The sequence below is a fragment of the Diadema antillarum genome, unplaced genomic scaffold (genome assembly GCF_040938485.1).
Source record: "Diadema antillarum isolate AM-2024a unplaced genomic scaffold, OU_Dant_1.0 seq00001372_RagTag, whole genome shotgun sequence".
Lineage (NCBI taxonomy): Eukaryota > Metazoa > Echinodermata > Echinoidea > Diadematoida > Diadematidae > Diadema > Diadema antillarum.
In genome coordinates this window covers 166,926-189,645 of record NW_027272133.1, presented here as the reverse complement: position 1 = coordinate 189,645, position 22,720 = coordinate 166,926, and the positions used below count along the sequence as shown (strand labels likewise).

General features: G+C 37.6%; 1 protein-coding gene across 6 annotated transcripts in view; it reads left to right on the top strand.

Annotated features, from left to right (window-relative positions):
- Positions 1-22,720, top strand: part of LOC139708766 (band 7 protein AGAP004871-like) — a 100,707-nt gene that overhangs the window by 41,014 nt on the left and 36,973 nt on the right. For all 6 annotated transcript variants that reach the window (XR_011709385.1, XM_071620715.1, XM_071620712.1 and 3 more), the window contains exons 2-4: positions 3,288-3,394; positions 9,999-10,071; positions 17,632-17,714. Coding sequence is in view for 5 of the 6 variants with exons in the window: in XM_071620715.1 (XP_071476816.1) it covers positions 3,288-3,394; positions 9,999-10,071; positions 17,632-17,714 (263 nt within the window). In the remaining variant the exon portion in view is untranslated. The remainder of the gene's footprint in view (positions 1-3,287; positions 3,395-9,998; positions 10,072-17,631; positions 17,715-22,720) is intronic.

Below are 22,720 nucleotides of genomic sequence, written 5' to 3'. Positions count from 1 at the left end.
GGAATGGTATAGTTTCAGATGGAATGGTATAGTTTCGGATGGAATGAGACTTCAACTTTCTAACATTTTTTTGAAGATCATTTTTTTCTCTTATGAAATGTGAAAGAGCATAATTATAATTGTAAGAGGAATTCAAAGTCTATTTGAAAAAAAGTTCATAGTATTTATTTAGAATCATAGTATTTTGTTACAACAGAGATATCACAGATAATATCATGATTATTGCATTACATTTTCTAGTATAAATCTCAGAATGTATGGATTTCAACCATTTAAAATAAGAATGTTTGAAAATAGAGCCATTCTCTTGTAATCCCAGATGAATCACAATGCACTATCATTATGAAGATTTGAATACTACCCTCAGCTTAGCTTTTATTTCTCCTTACTCTGCTATGATTGCCTGGAAAAATGGAAGTGAAATCAGTCATTTGGTGAAACTGGCAACATTCGCAATTAAAAAGGTAGATCAGACATTGCATCAATTTCAGCATGCCAACCAGAGTTTTATACATGTTTGTAGAGATTTTCATGCACTTTTTTAGCATCTTCTGAAGGATTGCAAAGCAAAATTTTAGATGAAAGAAAGTTTGAACTGATATCACATTGTAATGCACATATTGAAGACAAGGTCTAGAGAAGATGTAATATGAACATATGGTGCACAGTTTATGAATTAACCTTTCCTACAGCATCACAAATTAAAATAAGCCCAAATCAATTAAGATTTTTTTTTTCCCGCAGGTGCATTTGCCCAAAATACTTGCTTTCTGGTTTCTATGGTAACCAATCCTTTATCTTTTAGTGGAACAGGAGACCTTGCTGAGAGTGAGAAGGTCATGGAATGTTGCATGTATAGCACTCTGAGCCAGTGTGCCAGAGAAATGTACAGGTCACTTCTTTAAGGCATGGTTGTTCAGATTATAAAGTGTAGTGTGCATTATTCCTTGTGGCGTGCTCAGCCAGAGGCCCATTCAGGGTCAACACTCAACAATAGATTCTCATCATAGGATGTTGCCATACACATAGAACACTACAGCTTCCATATATTTATATCATATACATAAGAATATTTTGTAATGATAATAATGATATGATAATCATAAATGTATGATCTTACATGATAAGGCAGCCCTTTATTGCTGTATACTGCTCTGCCAGAAGGCCCATTATTATTACTCCAGAATTACCAAGATACCCATTTTACATCTGGGTCAAGAGGAATATTGAGTGCTAAACATCTTGTCTAAGGGTGAACAGTACGCCAGGCAGGATTTGATCCTCAGACATTTTGTTTACAAATCTAGTGCTTTATCCACTATACCACAGAGCTCTCAATGTGAAGAAATTTATGGAGAGTAATGCCTGCAAGTGTTATAGTGAGCACTATGGATAGTGGCACAAGATGATATCTCTTCGAGTGGTAGTATGAAAATTATGGAATTCAAGGGGCAAACTATAACCTTGCTTGAAAAAAACTAGGAATAATAACCCCCCAAAAATGCACACACACAAGATAAAAATAGAATAGGGTAATGTGTGACTGCAAATGAAACAAGTATGCATTGAAAATAGTGATTAAAGAAAGTACGTCATAAAGAAATAAAGATTTCAATCCTTCGCCCGTGGGAAAATGGTGGGTCCGCAGTTACTGTACAGGATCTGTGGTGCATTCATTAAAATAACAATCGTAACAGCAAGAACACTGAAAATGATGATGATTATAATGATAATGATGTTACCAAATACAAACTACTATTACTACTATGGTTCTACTACTACTACTACTGCTACTGCTGCTACTACTACTACTACTACTACTACATTACCACTTCTAGTACCAAGCCTAACATTATTTCTACTGCAACAGCAAATTGTACTTCTACAACTAGTAGTTAAGTATTGCTACTACTGCTAGTACTACTACTACTTTTATGAATTGTAGAAATCACAATGATGATTATATTTGTAATTCTGATAACAGCAGGTGAGATAATGACAATGATACTGAAAATGTTGATTGAGGTTACACAATCAACAACAGTTACTGTCACAAAATCGTTAGTGATGGTGATGACTAAAATGTAAAGATTGCCTAATGGCAATCACACCCTCAGCAGTTCTAATGTGTGCACCAAATGGTGTCAGCATTGATAGCCGAGAGGGAGGTGAGTTGATGTGATGACAGAAATCATCCATGACAAGTTGCTGATTGGCTAACTTGCTGCCTAGAAAGACATAATCAAACCCCTGTGATACTTAACACTCCATAATCACAGCCAGCATTTGCTCCTCTATATGCGAGGCGATGATATCATTTCGTTCGGGGACCGAGCACCGGGATAGAGTCAGACGATTCTAATTTCTGACACCATGCATCATTCTGCAGATCGTCATCATCATCACCATCAACAACACTCATCTCCCCCACTGCTGAAAGGCAGACTGCCATTACCTCATCACTGCAAATTTGTCCGTGTGAGCGAGTCTGGATATTTTCTCAGCAAATTAAGGCTGGCTTTGAACGAGAGTGTCGTATCTTCCCTTGACGGAGTATTTGCCATCCGGTGGATGATTTGGATCATTCAGTCTGCTTCCCCCTTCTTTCTATTCTTTTTTTTGAGAGTGAGAGAAAGAGATATTAACTTTAATGTCAACATATGGTTTCATTAGTCATTTACATGAAATTCCTGGCACAGGTTTTGAATCAGAAGAAAAAAATGTCAGTAATTTGACTTTGTCTTTATGACTCTACCCTAAATAGTATAGGCAGGAATGTAGTATCAATAATTGTCTGTGAAGAAAACACAAGAACTAGTTGTGAGTCTCAGAAGAATTCAGGGTTTATTTTAAAGAAAAAAATAAGAAAAAGAAAAATAATGAAATCTTTTTGTATATAGTAAATGTGTATATCAGTGCATTGGATTCAAAGTCTGGGTGTTATTTCATTTATTCCAAGGTTCAAGTACAAACAATGTAATGATGTAAAACCCTGAATGAAAATTATGTATGTTCATCTTGATATCAAATAACCGTCATCATCATTTGTGGAAAAAGAAGGGTTTTTAAAAAGTAATCAGAAAAAAATGAATGATGAGATGTAACAAAACCAGAAAATATTTGTTGTAAATCCATTGAGGACAGATTGATTTTGCTATAACACACATTTCCCATAAACACCTGCCCAAGTATACTCGAGACTATAGTCTTCAATGTGTCAAAGAAAAGAAAAAGAGAAAGTTGTCAATGATTTCACCTTAAAATCTGTTTTATCTGTTGTCTTGCAGCTGGTGAGCCTGATGGAGGAATAGGATGTTGTGGGATGATCCTTACTGGGTTGTCATGGATACTCCTCATCTTCACTCTGCCTTTCTCCCTCTTTGTCTGCATTAAAGTAAGTCAAATACTGTATACGCCATATATTTCATGAGTCTAAATTTTCGCAAATCGGGAATTCCCAACAATTTCGCGAGTGCTAAATTCGCGATCATGGAGTTCTGTACTGAACGGAAAATGTACATGTGTACATCACATCCACATCTAGATCAGAGTCATGTTTTCGCGTCTCTTTAATTTCGCGAATAGCACCTGAGTCACAAAATTTGCGAAAATGGAAACCTCGCAAAATATTCGGCATATACAGTATACTGTAGAAATGGAGTTTTTTGCTTGCAAGAAAATTTTGCAAATCTTTAGAGTAGCCAAGATTGGGAGAGTAAAATGCATTCATTATTGTTTGTCTACACAATGCATTGAACATGAGTGGCGATTCGCAAAAGTTCCATGACACACAAAAAAAAGGCCATTGGCCCCAATGCATGAAAATTTCATGCCACCAATGTTTCTGATTCTAGTGGTGTACCTTATTCCTTGTTACTGTTTACCCTCCCTTGCCCACATTCTTACTTTTCGTATGCCATTGTATTTTTTCCTGTGGTCAATTAATCTTATTTCTTCCCTTTACTTCCCTTTTTTGTATCAGTTTCTCCTCTATCATGGATTGTTTGTTTCTTATCTTTGTGTTGCTGTCATTTGATTATTGTGAGTTGCAGGATTTAAATAGATGTGCAAAGAGCATTTAGATTTTAAAATACATTACTAATCAACAATGCATTGTGACTTTTTCGTTGAAAAGAAAGTTGTAGGATGATAAATCTTCACACTCCAGGCAGTTTTGCTGCAAAATTGATATGAATAAAACAAGAGTTCAGTGTATCCTCTCAGGGGAAGGAATATATATTCATTATTTACTGTGTGGTCTGTCACCCTTCTTGGATCTATTTACTTTAATTCAATACATTTTTTAATACAAAATGTGATTATTTTGCCCCCATTTCGACTTCCATGAATCCATCTTTGTGTATACCCGACAGTCAAGGTTGAAGTCGAATGAAGACATCAAATGCATTGAAAATAAAAACTCAGACTTTACACTGTGTGTAAAGAAGTAAAACCCACATGAACAGAATACTGTGGTGCACATTCCTTCCAATGTGTCAACTCTGCAAGAACAAGAATTACTCACACAAGGTACCTTTGAAACAGTCTGACACTTCGGAAGAGGATAGCTGAGGGTGTTTGGACTCTTTCCAAGGTACCAAGTGGGGGAAATTATACTATTGTCTTATAAACAAAATTATGTGCATAATTTGCTTTAGAAAATGATCGAAGCAGATCCTGCTCATGCGATAAATCATTGTGAGTAGATAAAACAATGAAATCTTGCCCAATCACCATTGTGAAGTAAAAGTGCTCAATGACCTGTCATTATACTGTACTAATGACCAATCCTTATACTCTATTATATACCTCATATATAGATTGCTCTCATCTGATTGGTTAAAAGTGGAGTCATGAAAATAGCTTTACCCCATTTTTGATCAAAATGACGTCATGATTTACTGTGCCCGGGGCATAGAATCAACTGTGCCCTGTAAATAGGTTTGGAGACAGTCGCAACCCCGAACACTTAGATCACTCATATGTACATACCAATGATATAACTGCCGTGCTGTCGATCAGCGTTGATTACGAGTGCTGTAAAAGAGACTAGAATCTATATTTTCGGTATCTGTATTTTGGAACCTATATTTTCGGTATATAAAACAAATAATGACCGCTTGATATTCGGGGCACAGTTAAAATTATGTAGGCCCTCAGTGATGTGAAAACCATTACTATGCCCTCAGCTTCACTTCGAGCATAGTTATGGTTTTCACATCACCTTGGGCCCATAATTTTAACTGTGCCCCTCATGGCAATCATTATTTGTATACTAAGGACCAGTCATAAGCATGATTACATTATTGACCGATTCGGGTTCGTTGAGGGCAGCAGACAATTTGTGGCACTGGGGGCAGCCATTACCTCATTTTGAGGTGTCTTAGCCGACCCCCCCCCCCTCCCTCACCCTAAGGGCAACATGTTTATCGCGCACTTGTAACAAAGGTTCGCGCACTAAGCAAGTGTTCATGCACTCAGTGCGAGACGCCTATTGGCTAAAACAACCATGCATCAGTTTTTCATTCTGTGCGCGGGAGGGGGTGGGGGAGTGGGGAAGAGGGGTCGGCTGAGACACCGCGTAATGGCGCTGCCCATGCCAAAAATACACATAGCGCGTCACAGAATCGGTCAATAGGCAAAGCAAATGCCTTGTCATGTGTACGCTGTCAGCCAATTGGTTGATTAGGTTTTGCTACATCGTTTCATAACATTTAAGAATAACATTTAGTCTAAAACACTAATGGTGAAGATGGACATTTTATGTGCAGGCCGATGAGTGATGCATAAATGACCACTCATTTGATAATGATAGAAAGGGTTGTGAAAACATATCTGTACGTATACCACACATATATTTGATCTGACAAGATTAGTAATCATGGTTAGAAAGGACAGCCATTGGCAAGAAAAATACAAATATTGATTATTATTGGAGCACACCTTTTATAAGTCTGCGCATGCAGGGTGTGCAATACGTGGTTCAGGCAGTGCAAAAGTGCATGTTTTCCCCTTCTTGCAAAGCAACGTGTGAAGATTCTATTAGGGGAATTTCAGCAAGTTGTACTCTGGTGTGATTAGATTGATGTATTGGAGTACCCATGAGGCGGGTGTAGAATCATCCCTCAGGCGGCAGACTTGGATTCATATTAACCCATTGAGGATGGACTGATTTTGCCATAACACGCATTTCCTATAGATGCCTGCCCGAGTATTCTCTGGACTTGTCTTCAGCGGGTTAACCCCCAGCCCTACCATATTTTCCTCCATACTCCCCCCCCCCCCACACACACACACACATACGTGCAGTCTAAAATCTATTTGGTTCACACATGTACATTGTATGTGTGTAGATTCTGAAATTCAATGACAACAGGATAAAACAAAATGAATGGAGTCATGAGTAGCATAGAAGTACAATTGAAAGCAAATCATTAAGGTGAAACAGTACTGTAAAGATTCTGAAAAGGAAACCTATGAGAAGTGATGTAGGGCCTACCTGATAAATGTATCTATGTGAACAAAATGGCCTGTATCTAGATGGCTACCAGCAGAATTAGACATTTAATGCACAGACTACTAGAAAATTAATGTGTGTGGGTGGAGAAAATATATAGTTTTTACCATTACTTTATTTTCTTTCCACACATGGTGGATGGCATGTGATGAATGCCCTCTCCATATGGCAATGAAGATAATGTTTTGGCAGCCAACATTTGCAATTTCTGTCCTTTTCTTATACCCTGTTCAATATTTGTAATTGCAAAGGCACATGTATGTCAAACTGGAAGTTCAAACATGAATGAAGTTTGGCAACAGTTCTATTTCAATAGAACTTGCTGATATATGCAAAACTCTGACAAGTGTGGCATTGCAGTGCAAAGGGAAATACTTCAAAGCAATGCTTGTTCAGTGTTCACATCGCTTCTAGCACGGGAAGGGTGCACTGCAATCACAGAAATGAATCCACTGAAAGACTTGTATGCCGAGAAAGTGCTGCACACAGGCATACAATTTACCCAGAGGGAATAAGAAGTGAATGCAGTGGGTCGTACATCAAAAGCAGACATGATGTGATGTGCTAGCAGAATCAGATATGAAAATAGGAGGAGAGTGTTCGTGCCCTTTTTTTTGTGTGTGCATCTTCCGCTATCTACGTGGGGCCCTTCCATAATTGGACCGTGACATTTTGAAAGAAATCTCCTGGTCTTTGGCTTATTGTTGGTTCGCCTTGGCTTAGCGTAGCCGCGGCACCCTGTTGTGATCTAGCAAGAGTCCCAGGAAACAGGTGCAAGAGCTACACTTAAGCACCTATGGATGCCAGTGGTATCACGGGGATGGTTTCTTTTCCGTCTTCTCTCTGTTTTCGTCCTTTTTTTTTCGGGATGGGGGGTGGATTCCATTTTCTGCTTGACACATACTTGAGCATGCTAATTGGATTCCTCTACCCAGCAATGGACGTGGGGGTGTGAGCGGCTGTCGTCATTGTTGTTCGACAGAGAGGGGGAAATTGGGTTGCTGGGAGGCAGAGGAGGACGAGGGAAGCAGAGGAGGACAAGGGAGGGGTGGGCTGGTAGGAGGGACTTTATTTTCTCTTGTTAACTGGAGTGTGACCATAATTGCCTGGTGTGGAGGCTAAAGATGCCCATCCTTGGATGTGTAACTTGGTTTCTCCCTTGATTTCCTCTCCCAATCAACCTTTGTTCAGTGGAGATTGGGAGGAATAATCTGAAGCTTCGCAAAAAATCTTATCAGTGCATTGTTTTGTTAGTTGAGAATGATAAGGGCATTAAGTTGCCACTATTTAAAGGCCATAGCGTTCAAGGCACCTTAACACCCTTCTCATTCTCATCCAATGTTTTTTTTTTCTTTGCAGCAGAACTGTGATGTTAATGAAGCTCTATTAGGGAATGCTCATACTTAGATAACAAAATCAACTCTTCGAAAAAAAAAATGACTCAGTGTTAAGTTCATTCCTACATACCACTGTTGCAAGAATACTGCTGAAAGTCTTTTGAACATCTAGACCTGGGGAATTGGACACAAAATGAATTATGCGTGTAAGAGGAGTTTTATGTCCAGGGGAATAATATTTTTACTGGACAGGAAAGATATTTCAGTTTCAGATAGATGAAAATCTGGGACTGCAGTTGGCTTGTTTTTAGATTCTGAGAGGAAAAAATCTTTATGTTGATTTCCAGACATTGTGATAATATTTGCATTATTTAGAGTCTCATTTTGCAAGTAGTTTAAACCAATTTTTCTTTGTCTGCTTACATAATTTCCTGTTGAAGATTACAAAATAATATCCTACAATAACCCACCATGCTATCAAAAATGTATATTTTCCATTGAAATCTCCCCCAAAATAAGTTGAAATCATGTGAACAAGCAGAGTATGATAGGAAGGTAAGGAGACTTACAGAAATGGTCCAAGAAATAACCCGTGGAGGACAAGTCCCGAGTATACTCGGGCAAGTGTGTAAAGATGGTAAATGCGTGTTGTAGCAAAATCAGCATGTCCTCAAGGGGTTAAGGATGCATACATGTATCTACAATTGTATGTGTACATTGCCAGCATTGAGAGTGTATTGCGCAGGAGGAAGATTTGTGACCCGCTACAACAAAAGGTTCCAAAAGCCAAGGGGGATTTTCTGAAAATGACATGACATTATTCCCTTACTCTTCCCCTTTGATTTCATATATAACACAACTCGTAAAAGTACTCGGATGCAGAGATATGTGAGACTTTGTTCAGTGGTCTAGGAAAACAGCGTTTTGAGAAAACCGCCTTCAAGGTTTTCTTTCCGATGCAATTGTGATCAAGGGGAGGTAAGACAGTTTTCACCTCTTGACAATAGAAGGTCTGCTCCTAGCAACCTCCGTGATGTTCATTCAAGCTTAGTGCCTGCGGTCTACGCACGACTAATCGGTAACCAAAATGCAATGCGCTGACCAATAAGATCACTCTCTCGTTGCCAGGGGCGGAGTCTATTTGCAGCGCTAAATCCGAATCTTCGGACACGTTGTTGTTCCGTTGAAAATCATAGCCCAGAAAAATGCTAATTTCTCGTCTTTCCCTCAATCATTTAGCTTCAAAATTTCCGCGGATGATAGACAAAAAATTAGACTACAACACTATGCCAACAGCAGAAATTTTGAGTGATCTGACTTCAAACTCAATTTTCTCGGCTCAGAAATCAGCAACTTTTGGATCCTTTTGTTGTGGTGGGTCACATTTGATTAGAGGAACCAGAGGTTCTAGCACATTTTCAGTGGATGACTATGTTAGAATCTTCATCTTTCCTTTCATCTACTTGAGCCTCCCCTCCCCTCCCCTCACCCCCCCCCCCCCCCACCCCCGGAGAATCGGCAGGATCGATTTCAAAATAGGCCAGAAAAGATGATGAAGTATTGTCATGCAAGGCTGGCCTTGAGGATTTTTTTCCTAGTGTTAAAAGAACCTTAACCCTTTGTGTATCAAATTTTCATGCAGGGCATATGTAATAATGGAACTTTGGTCTAGCATAGAGGCATGTGGACAATCTGTCGCTTTCACAGGCAGAGGTGAAGAATCATCACAGACTTCAAGAGAAATCATAAGGAAGAAACCTGCCTTGTATTTTGATACAATTTGTTGAGGGTGTGAAAGCTCATTATCTTTTTGCCATTGTATGTTTTGTTCCGGTTCCATTAGTAAACTGGAACATTCATGCAGCTATGTCAAATTTTATGACCTGTGTCTTTCACCTACTGGTTTGTTTGCATGTTTGTTTTTTCCATCATTTAACTAGCTTTGCTCCCAGGCTTCATTTCAAAAAGTTTTTCAATCAAACAGAAATGCACTTCCGAGAAAATTCATGTCAATTTGGTACATTGAACAGATGTCATTAGAATACTGAAACGAATGTGATAATTTCAACCAAATATCTGTACTCTCCTGACGTTGATCATGAATATTCGTTTTGTTGTTCCTTTTGATCTTGCCATGCTGACAGGTTGTTCAGGAGTACGAGCGTGCTGTCATATTCAGATTGGGTCGTCTGTTGCCTGGAGGAGCAAAGGGACCTGGTATGTGGATGTGTGGTAGTCTGTCAGTGTGTCAGTTGTGCAATACAAGATCAAGTGGAAAGCTCTTTAAACTTTATCATATCACATTAAATTACTGCAATAAGAAAAGAAAATAGCAAGTAGAGCTGAAAGACCAAAAACCATTCATTACATGGTTGGTGTGGGTTTTCCTTTCATACATAATTTGGCCACAGACTGTCTTGAAAGAGAAATAGATTGTTATCCAGGCCTATTTTCTTTCAAAAAAAAAACCATGTTACTCAACAGCCTGATCACTAAGATTAAAAAAGAGATTTTATACAACATATTCGTTTCTCTAAACTTTGCAAGTGATTTGTTTTATACTTGTTTAGTATAACTTCAGCATGTGGAATATTGTCCAGTCATCATTTCTATCTACCTTAGATATGAAAGTGTTACTCTGTACAAAGCATTATTTATTTATCATTTGATTAATTGATTGATTTATTTGCTTATTTAATCATTCTTGTATTTATGTATGTGTTTATCTTTTTATTGTTATTTATTCATTATTCATTATTCATTATTTATATATCTATTCAGCCCCATCAGTGATTTAAACACTTTTTTTTTTCCTATAGAGACACTGCAACATATTACCAAAGTAACAATTAATTCAAGGTGTACAAAATAACAAGTCAAGGATATCCAGTTTTACATAACAACATATAAAGCAAGGAAATGTAAATGCAAAATGCATCAATGAAAATAAAAAAAGTACATTACAATATTATGCAACCAAAGGTGATACCCTTACGTGATAAAGGGATATCATGTTTACCCACTTTTACTCAAAGAGAGGTGTATCCTTTTATGAATGTTTAACCCAGTGAAGAAGAGTCCCGAGAATACTCGGGCAGGTGTCTGTGAGAAATGCGTGTTATAGCAAAATCAGTCTGTCCTCAATGGGTTAATGAGAAGAAACAGGGGTGAGCGAGGAAAACAAGTAGTATTATAGCTAAGCAGTCAAACCACAGTGTTTCTTGTTTAGAGTTCCACTAGCTATTAGTGCACAATACTTTTTTTTCTATGTGAGAATATTCCTGGTGTTGAGCAGATTTGAAAGTTGGGTAAAAAAAAATGAACAAATTGGTTAAGCTCACACAGAGCATAGTCAGGCCGTAGGCAGTGCAGGGTTGTCTAATCCTGAGAGTGGCGGTGCGTGACTAGTGCATGAGTTACGGGTGGTTGCCGTGCCCTATCTGTGACAAGCTCGCTGCGATGGGTAGCGAAGAAATCGATTGCCCCCTCTGACAGGCGCTCGCGTCTGATCCGATCAGGCAATCTTTATTGGTTCACAGTCGAGCCCCTCCCCCGTTGGCTGGGAATGGGGCGGCATACATCATGAGATGAAGGGGCATAGCGGCTGTTGCCAACACAAAGTCTATGAAGGAAAACACCCGTTTCAACAAAACAACGATGGGGAGCACAAAGGGTGTCATATCAGATGAAATACGTATCGCAATAAATCTCTTGCTTTGCACAGGGAATGCAAATCACCGAAAGGCACAAACATACATAGAATCATGTATTGTATGTGTATATAGATTGTTTTCATGTGCACATATTCATATTGTATTTTGTTTGTGTTTTGTAAATTAGGTTATATATACACGTATGTGATTTATTTTGTCTCACTGTATTTCAATCCCTGTAAATCAGACGCAGTTCAACCATTTGGCTGCAAATTTTGATGATCAATAAATAATTCAATCTATCAATCAATCTGTCAATCAGTCAATCAGTTAAACAATTGATCAATCATATACACACATCTTTGGTAGAAAAAAAATTTTAAGCTGTGTGAAGAAATAGTTTAATAAAAGGGTTTGTTTCTGTGTATGGCACATAGTACAAACTGTGTGCTATTTAGAGGACTATATAGAGTACACACACGGAGAGACAAAGACACACACACATGCACACCTTTTGTCTGAAGGTCTGAATATATTTTGATAAATAGTATAAGCCTTTCTTTTTGTGATTTTTAGTTTACATTAGATCTCTTTTTTTTTTCCTGGTGACACATTGAAATGCATGTCAGATATATAAAAAGCTTTCTTGCAGGTAAAGTGTACAATGCAATGAATGCAAGTATTTTGTTACAATGCAACTATAAAATTCAATTGGAGTTCATATGGGAAAGGACCCCAAGCTCGTTAGTCTTATGAGCCACGCCATGAATCGTGTAGTGCAATCTGGTCCATTAAAGGCACAGTTTATCATTGGGAGCAGTGTTTTGAAAATATTCCAATTTATAACATTAGATCCATATGTGTAGGTCAGTTGTATCACAAACCATCCTACCATATTAAAATTTTGCAATTCAACCTAAAAATATAAGGATATATCACTGTTTTTTCTTATTCAACCATAACTGTAGACAGTTTATTCTAGAAACAATTTTATTATAGCTATTGTTCACATTTTGTATATTTAACAAAACTTAATATTGATTATCTTGATCAAGATTTTTTTATTGGTTGTTTCTATGCCTAACTCACATTTTAAGGCTATTTTGAAGCACTAAAGCTGGGTTTTAGTTTCATCTGCAAATGGTAAATAATGCCTTTAATTTAACCCTTAAGGGGGTATCTCACCGGGCTTGAAACTAGTTCATGACTAGTTCGCAAATCTAGATTTTGCTAGTTGCAGAGACGTCTCCGTGACTTCTCCGAGACGTCTCCTGAAAATTACAGAGTCTCTGATTAATCGCCAGCTAGTCGCAAGAAATTTGAACATGTTCGATTTTTCGCGAAGTCTCCGCGACGTCTCCGAGACGTCTCCATCAGTCGCGGGGACGTCGTGGAGACTAACCATATCCACGACTGCTGAGACGTCTCCGCGATGTCTCAGAGACGTCTCAGAGACGTCGCCAAGACCTGCTGGAGACCAGAAAAACTGGTGAGAGGTCACGGAGACATCTCCGCGACGTCTCCACGACTCTATTTGACGCTGTTTGACCTACTTAAAAACCATGTGACCTATATGCGTGCTGACATCCTGCCTAGATCAAGTCAGGTGATCCTGCAACGGCTCCCTCATATTTGAAATTTTTTGGCACCTGCCATAACTTGTCTCAGAGACGTCTCCTTGGTGAGACCGCAAGACATTTTTATGTTGGAGACGTCTCCGCGACTACTGCGACTGATAAGAAAGAGACGTCGCGGAGACGTCTCCGTTGGTGAGATACTAGCTTAACTCTGCCTTATTGCCTGATTGGCACAGATGTCTGGAAACTAAATGTTGGTGAATATAGACTACCTAATGCCTCTAATCTCATAGAATTGTGTCACCCTTGGCCTTCCTGTTAGACTGAGGCACAATGCTGCACTTGAGATGAGTTGCTAATCTACAACAAGGTCAAGTTTGGGTGGATTACGGAATACCGATGAAAAGCCTGGCAAGTTAGGCTAAGTGCCTGGGAGCATAAAGGGTTACAGGAGGATGGTGATACACCGGCGAAGTACGATGCCCTTGGTCCTTGATGTAGAATGAAAGCATCTAGCAGAAAACATAGCCAACATTTATTAGATGAAGAATGTTTGGGACTGACAAAATTCACTTTTCCTGTTGAGCCGAAATGCTCAGAATGTATAAACGACCTCCGAGTGCAGCGGGGTGAAGCTTAAATGCCTCCATAATTGGCCGGGCAAATCTTGTGGAGACTTTGATGCGATCATCTTCCATAAATGGGAGCAGCTCAACCCAGGTACTAGAGGATACTAGAAGTGTGCTTTGCATGAACAAATTGGTTTAGGCCTCTGAGACTCAGTGTTTTTTTTAGGCGTCAGAGAAAAAAAAGAAGGTAAAATTCAGGCTGTTTAGATTCAAGCAATGCTCCTTAGTTTGCTCTTTAACGGTGTGTATGTTGAAATTGGGAACTGGTCAACTTTTAGTAGTTGTAGACCTATAATAACCGGCTACCATCTAAATAAGATGTTTAACTCTTTATGTGCCACGTTTGCACGTCCGACTCAGTCGACGGCGTGCCAACTTCGCATATTCCACTCAAACGCTTAAACCTGCCCAAACTGATCGTCAAATGCCACAGTACAATGAATGCGTTTTTCGTGATTCCGTTCCTCTCATCTATAGCTTCCACTTTGTGTGGTGATTGATTAACAAGCAGTGTTTCGTGGTGGATTTGCGTGCAAATTTCAAGTATCTGTCACTGATTTGTGTGCAAAAGTCATACATTTACAGTAACGTAGCTACTGGGCATTTGAAAAAAAAGAAGATTTGTCATAGAATGGACATCAATGCAAAGTTGGGCATTTTCTCGAAGACTCTGATCACTTTGTCTACAATAAAACATAAATCTATAAAAGTTATATAGATTTGAAAGACTGGATGTTTTTCTGAACGTATGACTACTTTGGTGTCTAAGAATAATGTGGCACACGGGGGGTTTCCATCATGACACATAAAGAGTTAAAGATTTCCTGTGTAACAACATTTTGTTTCGGCCACACAGCACCTCAGTACAATGAGGATGTCAATGTAAATGTTTCAACTTCTGTATGAAATGCTACTCATTTTCAACATGTATCTCAAGCTCCAAGTTTTATCAGTTCACGAGTTCTCCCATGAAGACAAGGTAGTTGTGATTGACTGGCTTTTGGTACTTTACAACATATATCTTTTAGACAAAAAAAAAACTTTCTTGACATAAAAGAACAAACAATCATGGTTCTCCTGGGTTTCACTGACACTAAAACTTTCAAGATATAATTCCATCAGCTCAGTGGGATATTGATCAGAAGACATTAAATGTGAGCATCACACAGGAGAACAAGCAGCGTCCTTGAAAGAGACCTCTTAGTACTGGCATCTGATATTATGCTTCTTGGTATAGCTGTGATGAAGTGCAGGGGAGTATGTTTCAAGTTGAACTCTTTCCAGACTGATACCCCCCCCCCCTACCCCATGGGAGGCCACCCAGGGGTAAGGGACATGGTGTGCTCATTTCCCCCTTCAATGAATTCTAAGCAAAAAAAAAAAAAATGGACTTTCTATATTCCAATCAATGATCTTGATCAATAATTACTTTGAGGGTACATTGTTTGATGGTCACTTCATGAGAATAGTTGATTCACTACCTTGTCTGTTTCTTGCTTTTCATACTGTCGTGGTCCATAGGAATATGCCAGATTTTAAAATAAGTAATCTTTAGATTTGATATTCAGCACTCTATATTTCAAACGTGAAGTTGTTTGATATTGTTCACTAATATGGAAAAAAAGAATCACTTGCATTTTTAAATTGTTTTGCTAACCAACATTTCCTGTTACAGTACTTATTCACTGGGATAAAAGAAAAATGTGTAAAAAAAAAAACATCTTTTTTGCGCTTAAGCTGATATCAGATTTTGTCATAGGTAAACACATTTTCACAGTGCCATATACATTTATGTCACATGAACACTATAGGCCTATCCTTCTTTTGATCTTATTCCTGGATGAATCTTGCATTATTCAGTAAAGAACAGTAAAGTTACGTGAAAATGAATATATTGTTCTGTTCTGCCTGTTGTTGGAAAGGAAAAGCTCTGTTGTGTAGTTTAGTACATAATTGAAACTAGATGAGTGTTTTTGTTCAAATATGTTTGTAAACTCTGCCAAGTGTCAGAGCTGTGGTAGCATGTTTTCTCAATAATTCTATTTGTAGTTATGATTGTTTTTGTATTATTTGGTTGACTAGGTTTCCCCAGAATTAAGAGGCCATTGCCCTTTAGGATAACCTTAGCTCAGTCTCAGGCAACCTGTTCTAATTAATGCATTTTTGCATAATGGATAAAACTGTGAACACAAGCTAAATGGCAAAAGGATCTTTGTGTGAGATGCTGACCACTTTTAAGTTCTCCAAGTTTTCAGTTTTACTGTCTCCTTTAAGAATTTAGTATATAAATTTATATACAACAATGATATTTGAAAAATTATGGTAAAGTTACATTTTCTTAGGAAAATTATGTTTTCCCTTTCATAATGCAGATGGAAATTATTTCACCTAGGCCATCACAATAAAAATATTCCTGATGACATGATAGTCCTTTTCTTGTAGTGAAACAACTTAAAACATTCTGTAGGATTTGTACACAAAAGAAAGGGGGAGAGATTCATGAAATGCCTGGTTTGATCTTGCTAGAAGAATGGTATTTGATAAGTAAGATGTGTTTATGCTTAAAGGTACTGTTTACCTTTGGGAGCAGTGATTTTTTTTTTTTTTTTAATTTCAAGACATAACATTTCGTGCATACGTGTAGGTCAGTTGTATCACAAAACATCCTACCATATAAAAGATTTGCAATAAAGCATAAAATTTAAGAAGATATCATTACTTTTCTCAATAAACTATAACTGTAGACGGTTTAGCCTAGAAAAATTTTATTATACTTTTAGTTAACATTTTGTACATTTGACAGTACTTAAAATTGATTATATGGATTCAAATTTTTACAGTGGTTGCTTTTATCCATAACTCACATTTTTGAACTATTTTGAAGCACTAACGCTGGGTTTTTGTTTCATCTGCAGATGGTAAATAATGCCTTTGAAATGATCATGAATTCATGACTGTGTTTCTATGTCAGTTGATGTCAATACTACTGTAGAAGTGGTTATTTTCGCACAAGTATTTTCTTTTTTTTTTTGCACTCTGCAGGTTCAGATGAATTTCCTGTGCATTTAATTCTGTGGAATCAAGACATTTATTAGTGAAATATATCATGGCATGAAAAAATATTTATGCGGTTGTATTTTTTGTGCTGATTCCTGGTTGTGCGAAATGAGTGAAAATTTCTGCCTTTACCTTAAACTGTATTTCAATATTGTTTTATATTGGTCTAATTATTCAATCAGTTCAGGTGAAGAAATAGATATGTGGTAATGATGTGGTAATGATAGTGACAGGACCCACTGAATGAGCAGTGGTAAAACTGAAGACTACCACGCAGAAAAAACCCGTTACCATTATCAATATTATCATCTATTATTCTTATCTTTATGCTACTATTCTCAATTCCATGTGAGGAGTGTGTAACAAATATTTGTTATGCATTGCAAGATCATGAACAATTTGGCCTTGGGTGTTCGCAGACAGTTTCAATGTCTGTGTTGAGATGCTTATCTGTGAAATAGTAGGGTTTTATTGAATTAGCAAGATAAGTAACTGTTTAACGACCCACATTAAGATTCCTCCCTCTATTGGGCATTTTTTGAACGATGGACCCTATTGGTTTGTTTATGGGTACAATGTAATCTGCAGGAATAATAATAGGCATGACAATTTCTGCCTGATAATAGTGAGAAAACATTGTCATACCACTATGACAAGTGATTTGTCGCTATGAAGCTTAGGGTCTGGAGTGTTATAAAAGACAAAACAAAAAACAACACACATCTAGTTGATTAACTTTTTGCATCTTTGTTATATTTTTTATTGGATATGCTTCATATATGGTGTTACATGCAAATGAGGCATGGGAGCTTTGAGAATTTGTGCATCTTTTAATGATTTTTTAATTGTTTTTTTCTCCAGGTATCTTCATGGTGCTCCCATGCATTGAGAGCTATACAAAGGTGGATCTCCGTACAGTGTCTTTTGATGTCCCCCCACAAGAGGTATGTGTCTGTATTCTTTGATACAATTACCCCCCCCCCCCCTCCCCTTTTGTAGCTACAGGGTTGCTTGATGTCCTCCTACTAGATATTTTCTAGTCTGCAAGAGGTGCATTAGTATTTGATTGATAATTCCCACCCCCTTGGAAGCTAGAGTGTACATAATCTCAGATACCCTTTGATCTGCATGTATGTGTGTTTTTTATTTTGTTTTGTTCTGTTTTGTTTGTGTTGTTTAAATCAAGGGTGTAAGGACTTGTCATGTTAAGCTTATATATCAAACTTTGGGGGAAGTTAAAAGTTTGGAACAAGGTACTCATATTGGTCTGTGGTTGTATCCCAAATCTTGTGTGTGAATGTGTGGTGTTGATGTGTATACCACTTCTTGCATAGGGGTGTGTTGGCGTATACAAACAATAAGTTGGTATCATCGTTTGCACGTGTGGGTGGATTGGTGTGTACCTGCATGCATACTATTGATTAATCTGTTTGTGCTTACATAAGATGGGTATTTCTCCCTATCTCTCTCATTCACACACACATGTGCATACGGCTTTATGTGTAATTGCAATAGCAAATGTTACAAGGAGAATCAGATACATGTCTGTTATCTAATTTGGAACGCCCACTGTCAAACACAAAGTCCGGGCCCCGTTTTATCAAAAGATAATCGATTATAAATTTCCTTACCACACAGGTTGCCAAAGACTTATGATAGAAATCAACTATATAATCAATTATAACTCTCCTTAAAACAGGGCCCTAGGCTGATTTTAGTTAGTGCTGAAACACAACCATGCTGAAGAATGACTGCGCAATGCAGCAGAATTTATCATTCCAAGGGATTGGAAAGCCAGTCTCTCGGTCTTCAAAGGATAAGGAGGGTAATAAATTGTGTAATATGATATAAAGCACTTCTGTTTCTCTGTTTTGGTAGATCAGAATATCAACCTGTTGTAAACTAGTCCAGAGTATGGTGATACAACATTTGTTCCTGCAATAATTGCTTGGTCTTATTTTCTCCAAGGACTTGAAGTAGGGTTAGGTTAATTAGGGTTTTGGTTGTGATAGGGTCCTACGTTTTGTTTGATGTGAGGATTAGGGTTATGTTTGTCGGTGGAATTATATCTGGCTTAACATGCAGATATTTCATGGGAGCAATTGCTGCAGGAACAAATGCTATGGAACCCCTGAGTATACTTTGGCAGGTATCAATGGAAAATGTGTGTTATAGCAAAATCAGCCCGTCCTCGACGGGTTATTCCTCATGAGGATATGGAAATCCTTCAACTGTGGACAGAACCTATGGCATTCCTACAGAATATGGATTATTATTGAAAGATATGAGTTTTGATGGCAAAAGAGAACTTAAACCTATTATGTAATATGGGTCTGGGTTGTCAGATGTATGTTGTTGTTTTTTTTTCAAGGCAAGGATGACATAAAATTGAGCAGTATCTATCGTGTGCTATGTGAATAATGTGCTCTCTTCACGCTTCTTTTTGTGGATTTCAGTACGCCTTTATGGAGGAGTATTTTAGTCTAATTGGTCAAAACTCCCTGATCTGCAAAAGAAGCAGAGAGAGAGAAAAAAAAATGAGTGAAATTATGCGTAGATATCATAGATCATCATGATGGTTTCTTTGTGGGCTAATATCATTTATGATGTTATGTTACATGTTTGTTTTAAATGATTAGAGTTTGTTAAGTGCATAGACCTGTAACTCAACAAAGTAATTTCTTTTCATAAGGGAAGAAGCAAATAAAATGGATAATCTTTAGCAGAATGTATTTCACTTTATTGCAGTACGAGAACCAGTCAATGCCAGCTCTAGAGGCCTAAGTGGGGAATGTGTCAAGTTGCAAGTCATGCTCGTATAATCCACTTTGCAAAAATAGAGTTTGATATTTAATGCAATGCAAAAGTGATCACATTGTCATCATCATCATGTTTAATGGTTTGGTGTGAAATCATTAAATCATAAATAGTCATGGAGGGCTATTGGAGCTCAATGAGCGGTTAAAGACCCCATTCTATGAGTAGCAATTTAAATCCTGGTTACCATCCCTTGGCTACCATGGGTTTTTTTTCCCTTAGGCAAGACACTATATCCTCAACAGCTATTCCTTCAGAGAGGATTTAAAGCGGTTGGGTGCTTGCTTGCTGCAAGTGTCCAATGCTTCCCTAGCAGCCTCGTTTAAAGTAAATTAATTCAGTTCATTTCAGCTCAATTCAAAGTCTTGCCAATTTCAAAGAAAATTGATACTTGATATACAGACTGCTTCATCCTCATTCTTGTCCATTTTTGGTAGTGTTGTATTTCTTGACAAATTAAGAAAATAAGAGACATGAGAGTAAAATTATATCTTATGAAAATAAAATAGACATATGCAAATAACAAAACAGCAAAGGGCAATGTATGAACTGATTCTGCTATCAAGTTTTCTTGCACATACAAGCGGATTGTTCCACCTCTTTATTTGTCACATCAAGCCTAGATGTCAGCTGAGAATCTTTGTAACTTCCCTCTTAACCCGTTGAAGACTAGTCCCAAGTATACTTGGACAGGTATCTGTGGAAAATGTGTGTTATAGCAAAGCCACCTCATCCCCAATGGGTTAACCTCTGAACGGGGCTCACTCTCCTACGGTGAATGCCCGGTAAAACAGTTTGGGGCTTTTGAGAGTTTTCTTGTGGCATGCTGCCTCTTTGCCCCTTGCTAAATTATGGAGAGTGATGATGCTCCATCAAATATTGAAGCCCTCCTCCAAACACATGGGGGCATCTGCCAAATTAATAGGATGAGGGCATCAGACAAGATAAACGGGCGACGCCCAAGAGACATTGGTGGATGCTGTGACAACTGACATTGAAATTGAGACGGGACAAGCGGGTGCAGGTGTTTTCTGTAGAAGCGAGTACACTCTAAAAACTGAAATGGTAAATCAACATCATATTGAATGTTGCGACACCTCCAACTTTTTTTGTAAATGTTACAAATATTTTATTTACCATTTCTGAAATGATTGTTTAACATTTTGACTGCTTATTTCAAAAGTTTGAGTGTTAAATCTAACAGTTTACAAAAGGTTGGGGGAGTGACTACATTTAATATGTTGATTTTCAGTTTCAGTTTTAGAGTGTTCTGGTTTGAAACAAGTTTCTGTTTCAAAGGTCTGTTTAATTTCTGCCTTTTTTTTCTTTGTTTTTGTCTTGGTCTTTGGGCGAGGGGAGGGGAGAGGAATGATGTTGTTGTAAAGCCAAGGCCTTGCTTATAATTATACCCCCGCCGCACATAGTGTGAAGGGGGTATATAGGAATCACCATGATGTTGGTCGGGCGGTCGGTCGGTCGGTCTGTTGCAAAATCTTGTGTCGCGAACTCCTCCTACAGTTTTGAAGCAATTTAAATAAAACTTAGGGTCAATGATGATATTGCGGTATAGATGTGCAAGACATGTTTTTTGTGTTTGTTGGACAATGCATTGCCATGGTAACCATAATTTTACCAAAACCTTGTGGATTGAATAACTTCCATAGTATTTAAGCAATCAATTTCAAAATTGGTATCTATGATGATCTATAGGTGTAGTTATGCAAGACACTTGTTGTGTTTGTACTTGACAAAGCGTTGCCGTGGTAACCGCATGTTTTCTTCGAAATCTTGTGGAGTGAACCACTTCCACAGTTTTGAAGCAATTGAAATCAAATTTGGTAGGCATTATGGCCTTGAGGCATAGATGTGGAACACATAATTTTTGTGTTTGTCGGACAAAGCTTTGCCATGGTAACCATAATTTCACCAAAACCTTGTGGATTGAATTGCTTCCACATTGTTAGAGCAATTAAGGTCAAATTTAGTATGTATGTTGATCGGATGGTGTAGCTATGCAAGACACCAATGTGTTAATATAAGAAAAATGTGTTGACATGGTAACTACTCATTTTTGTATCAAATTGAACCATCTAATCTACGAAGGTAAAATTTGGTGTGTATGATGCTCTTTAAGTGTAGTTTTGCAAAATGTCCTTTGTATTTGTATCGGACAATGCATTGCTATGGTAAGCGCATGTTTTTCAACAAATGCACAAACTTGGTATTGGTACTATAAACATACTATAAAGCAACACTAGGGGCGGGGGTATTAATCACCTTCAGTGATAATTCTAGTTGACCAATATCAGGGATTGAAGGTTTCTGCTCATATGCTGCTTCCCTGAATGTTTTAAAGGAATTAAATTTTTAAAAATGTAAGATATGTAAAAGTAAAAAAAGATCAGTTCACATGACTTTGGTTAGTCATGTTTGATTGAATAGATCAGAATTAGAGTAAACAAGCCTCCATCATTGCATTAAGCTTAATGAGTATTATACAAGTCTTGTTGAATCCATTGCCTACTGGAACTTGGCTGCTTCTATATACAATGTGAATGGGAAATCTAAACTGTCAAAGGAATAGGGTTGAGAATAAATCATACCTTCAAGTGCAGTTTAAATTGACTGTAATAAGGGAATTACAAGCATTCAATTAGAAAATATTCATTTACAAGTCTTCTTTACATGTTGCCCTCCTGAACAGCTGCATATTTCAATACTGCAGAATGAACATTGCATTTATATTGTGTTTATACTGTTTGGTAACTTTGTGATATTTTGGGAGTACAAAAAGAACAACAACATTTGAATACAATTGACACTTAATTTTATTGATCAGTGCTGTTTAACTATAGGTTTAACTATTAGGATCATGTTGTGATGGTAATTGTTTTTCAAAACCAGTTGAAAACCAGGTGACTTCCAACATATGTACATGTATGAAGATTCTTCTGAATCTCCATTTAAAGGATGTGTCTTCAAAAATTGTTGTTGTTACAGGCTCTATGTATTATTTATCATTTCTATTTGTTAAAGTGAGGGTATAGTTTGGTTGAGTATGAAGCTTCAGGTTTCCTACTTTCTTATTGAGATAATGAGAAACGTTTTATGAAATATAAAAAGCGCATATAAT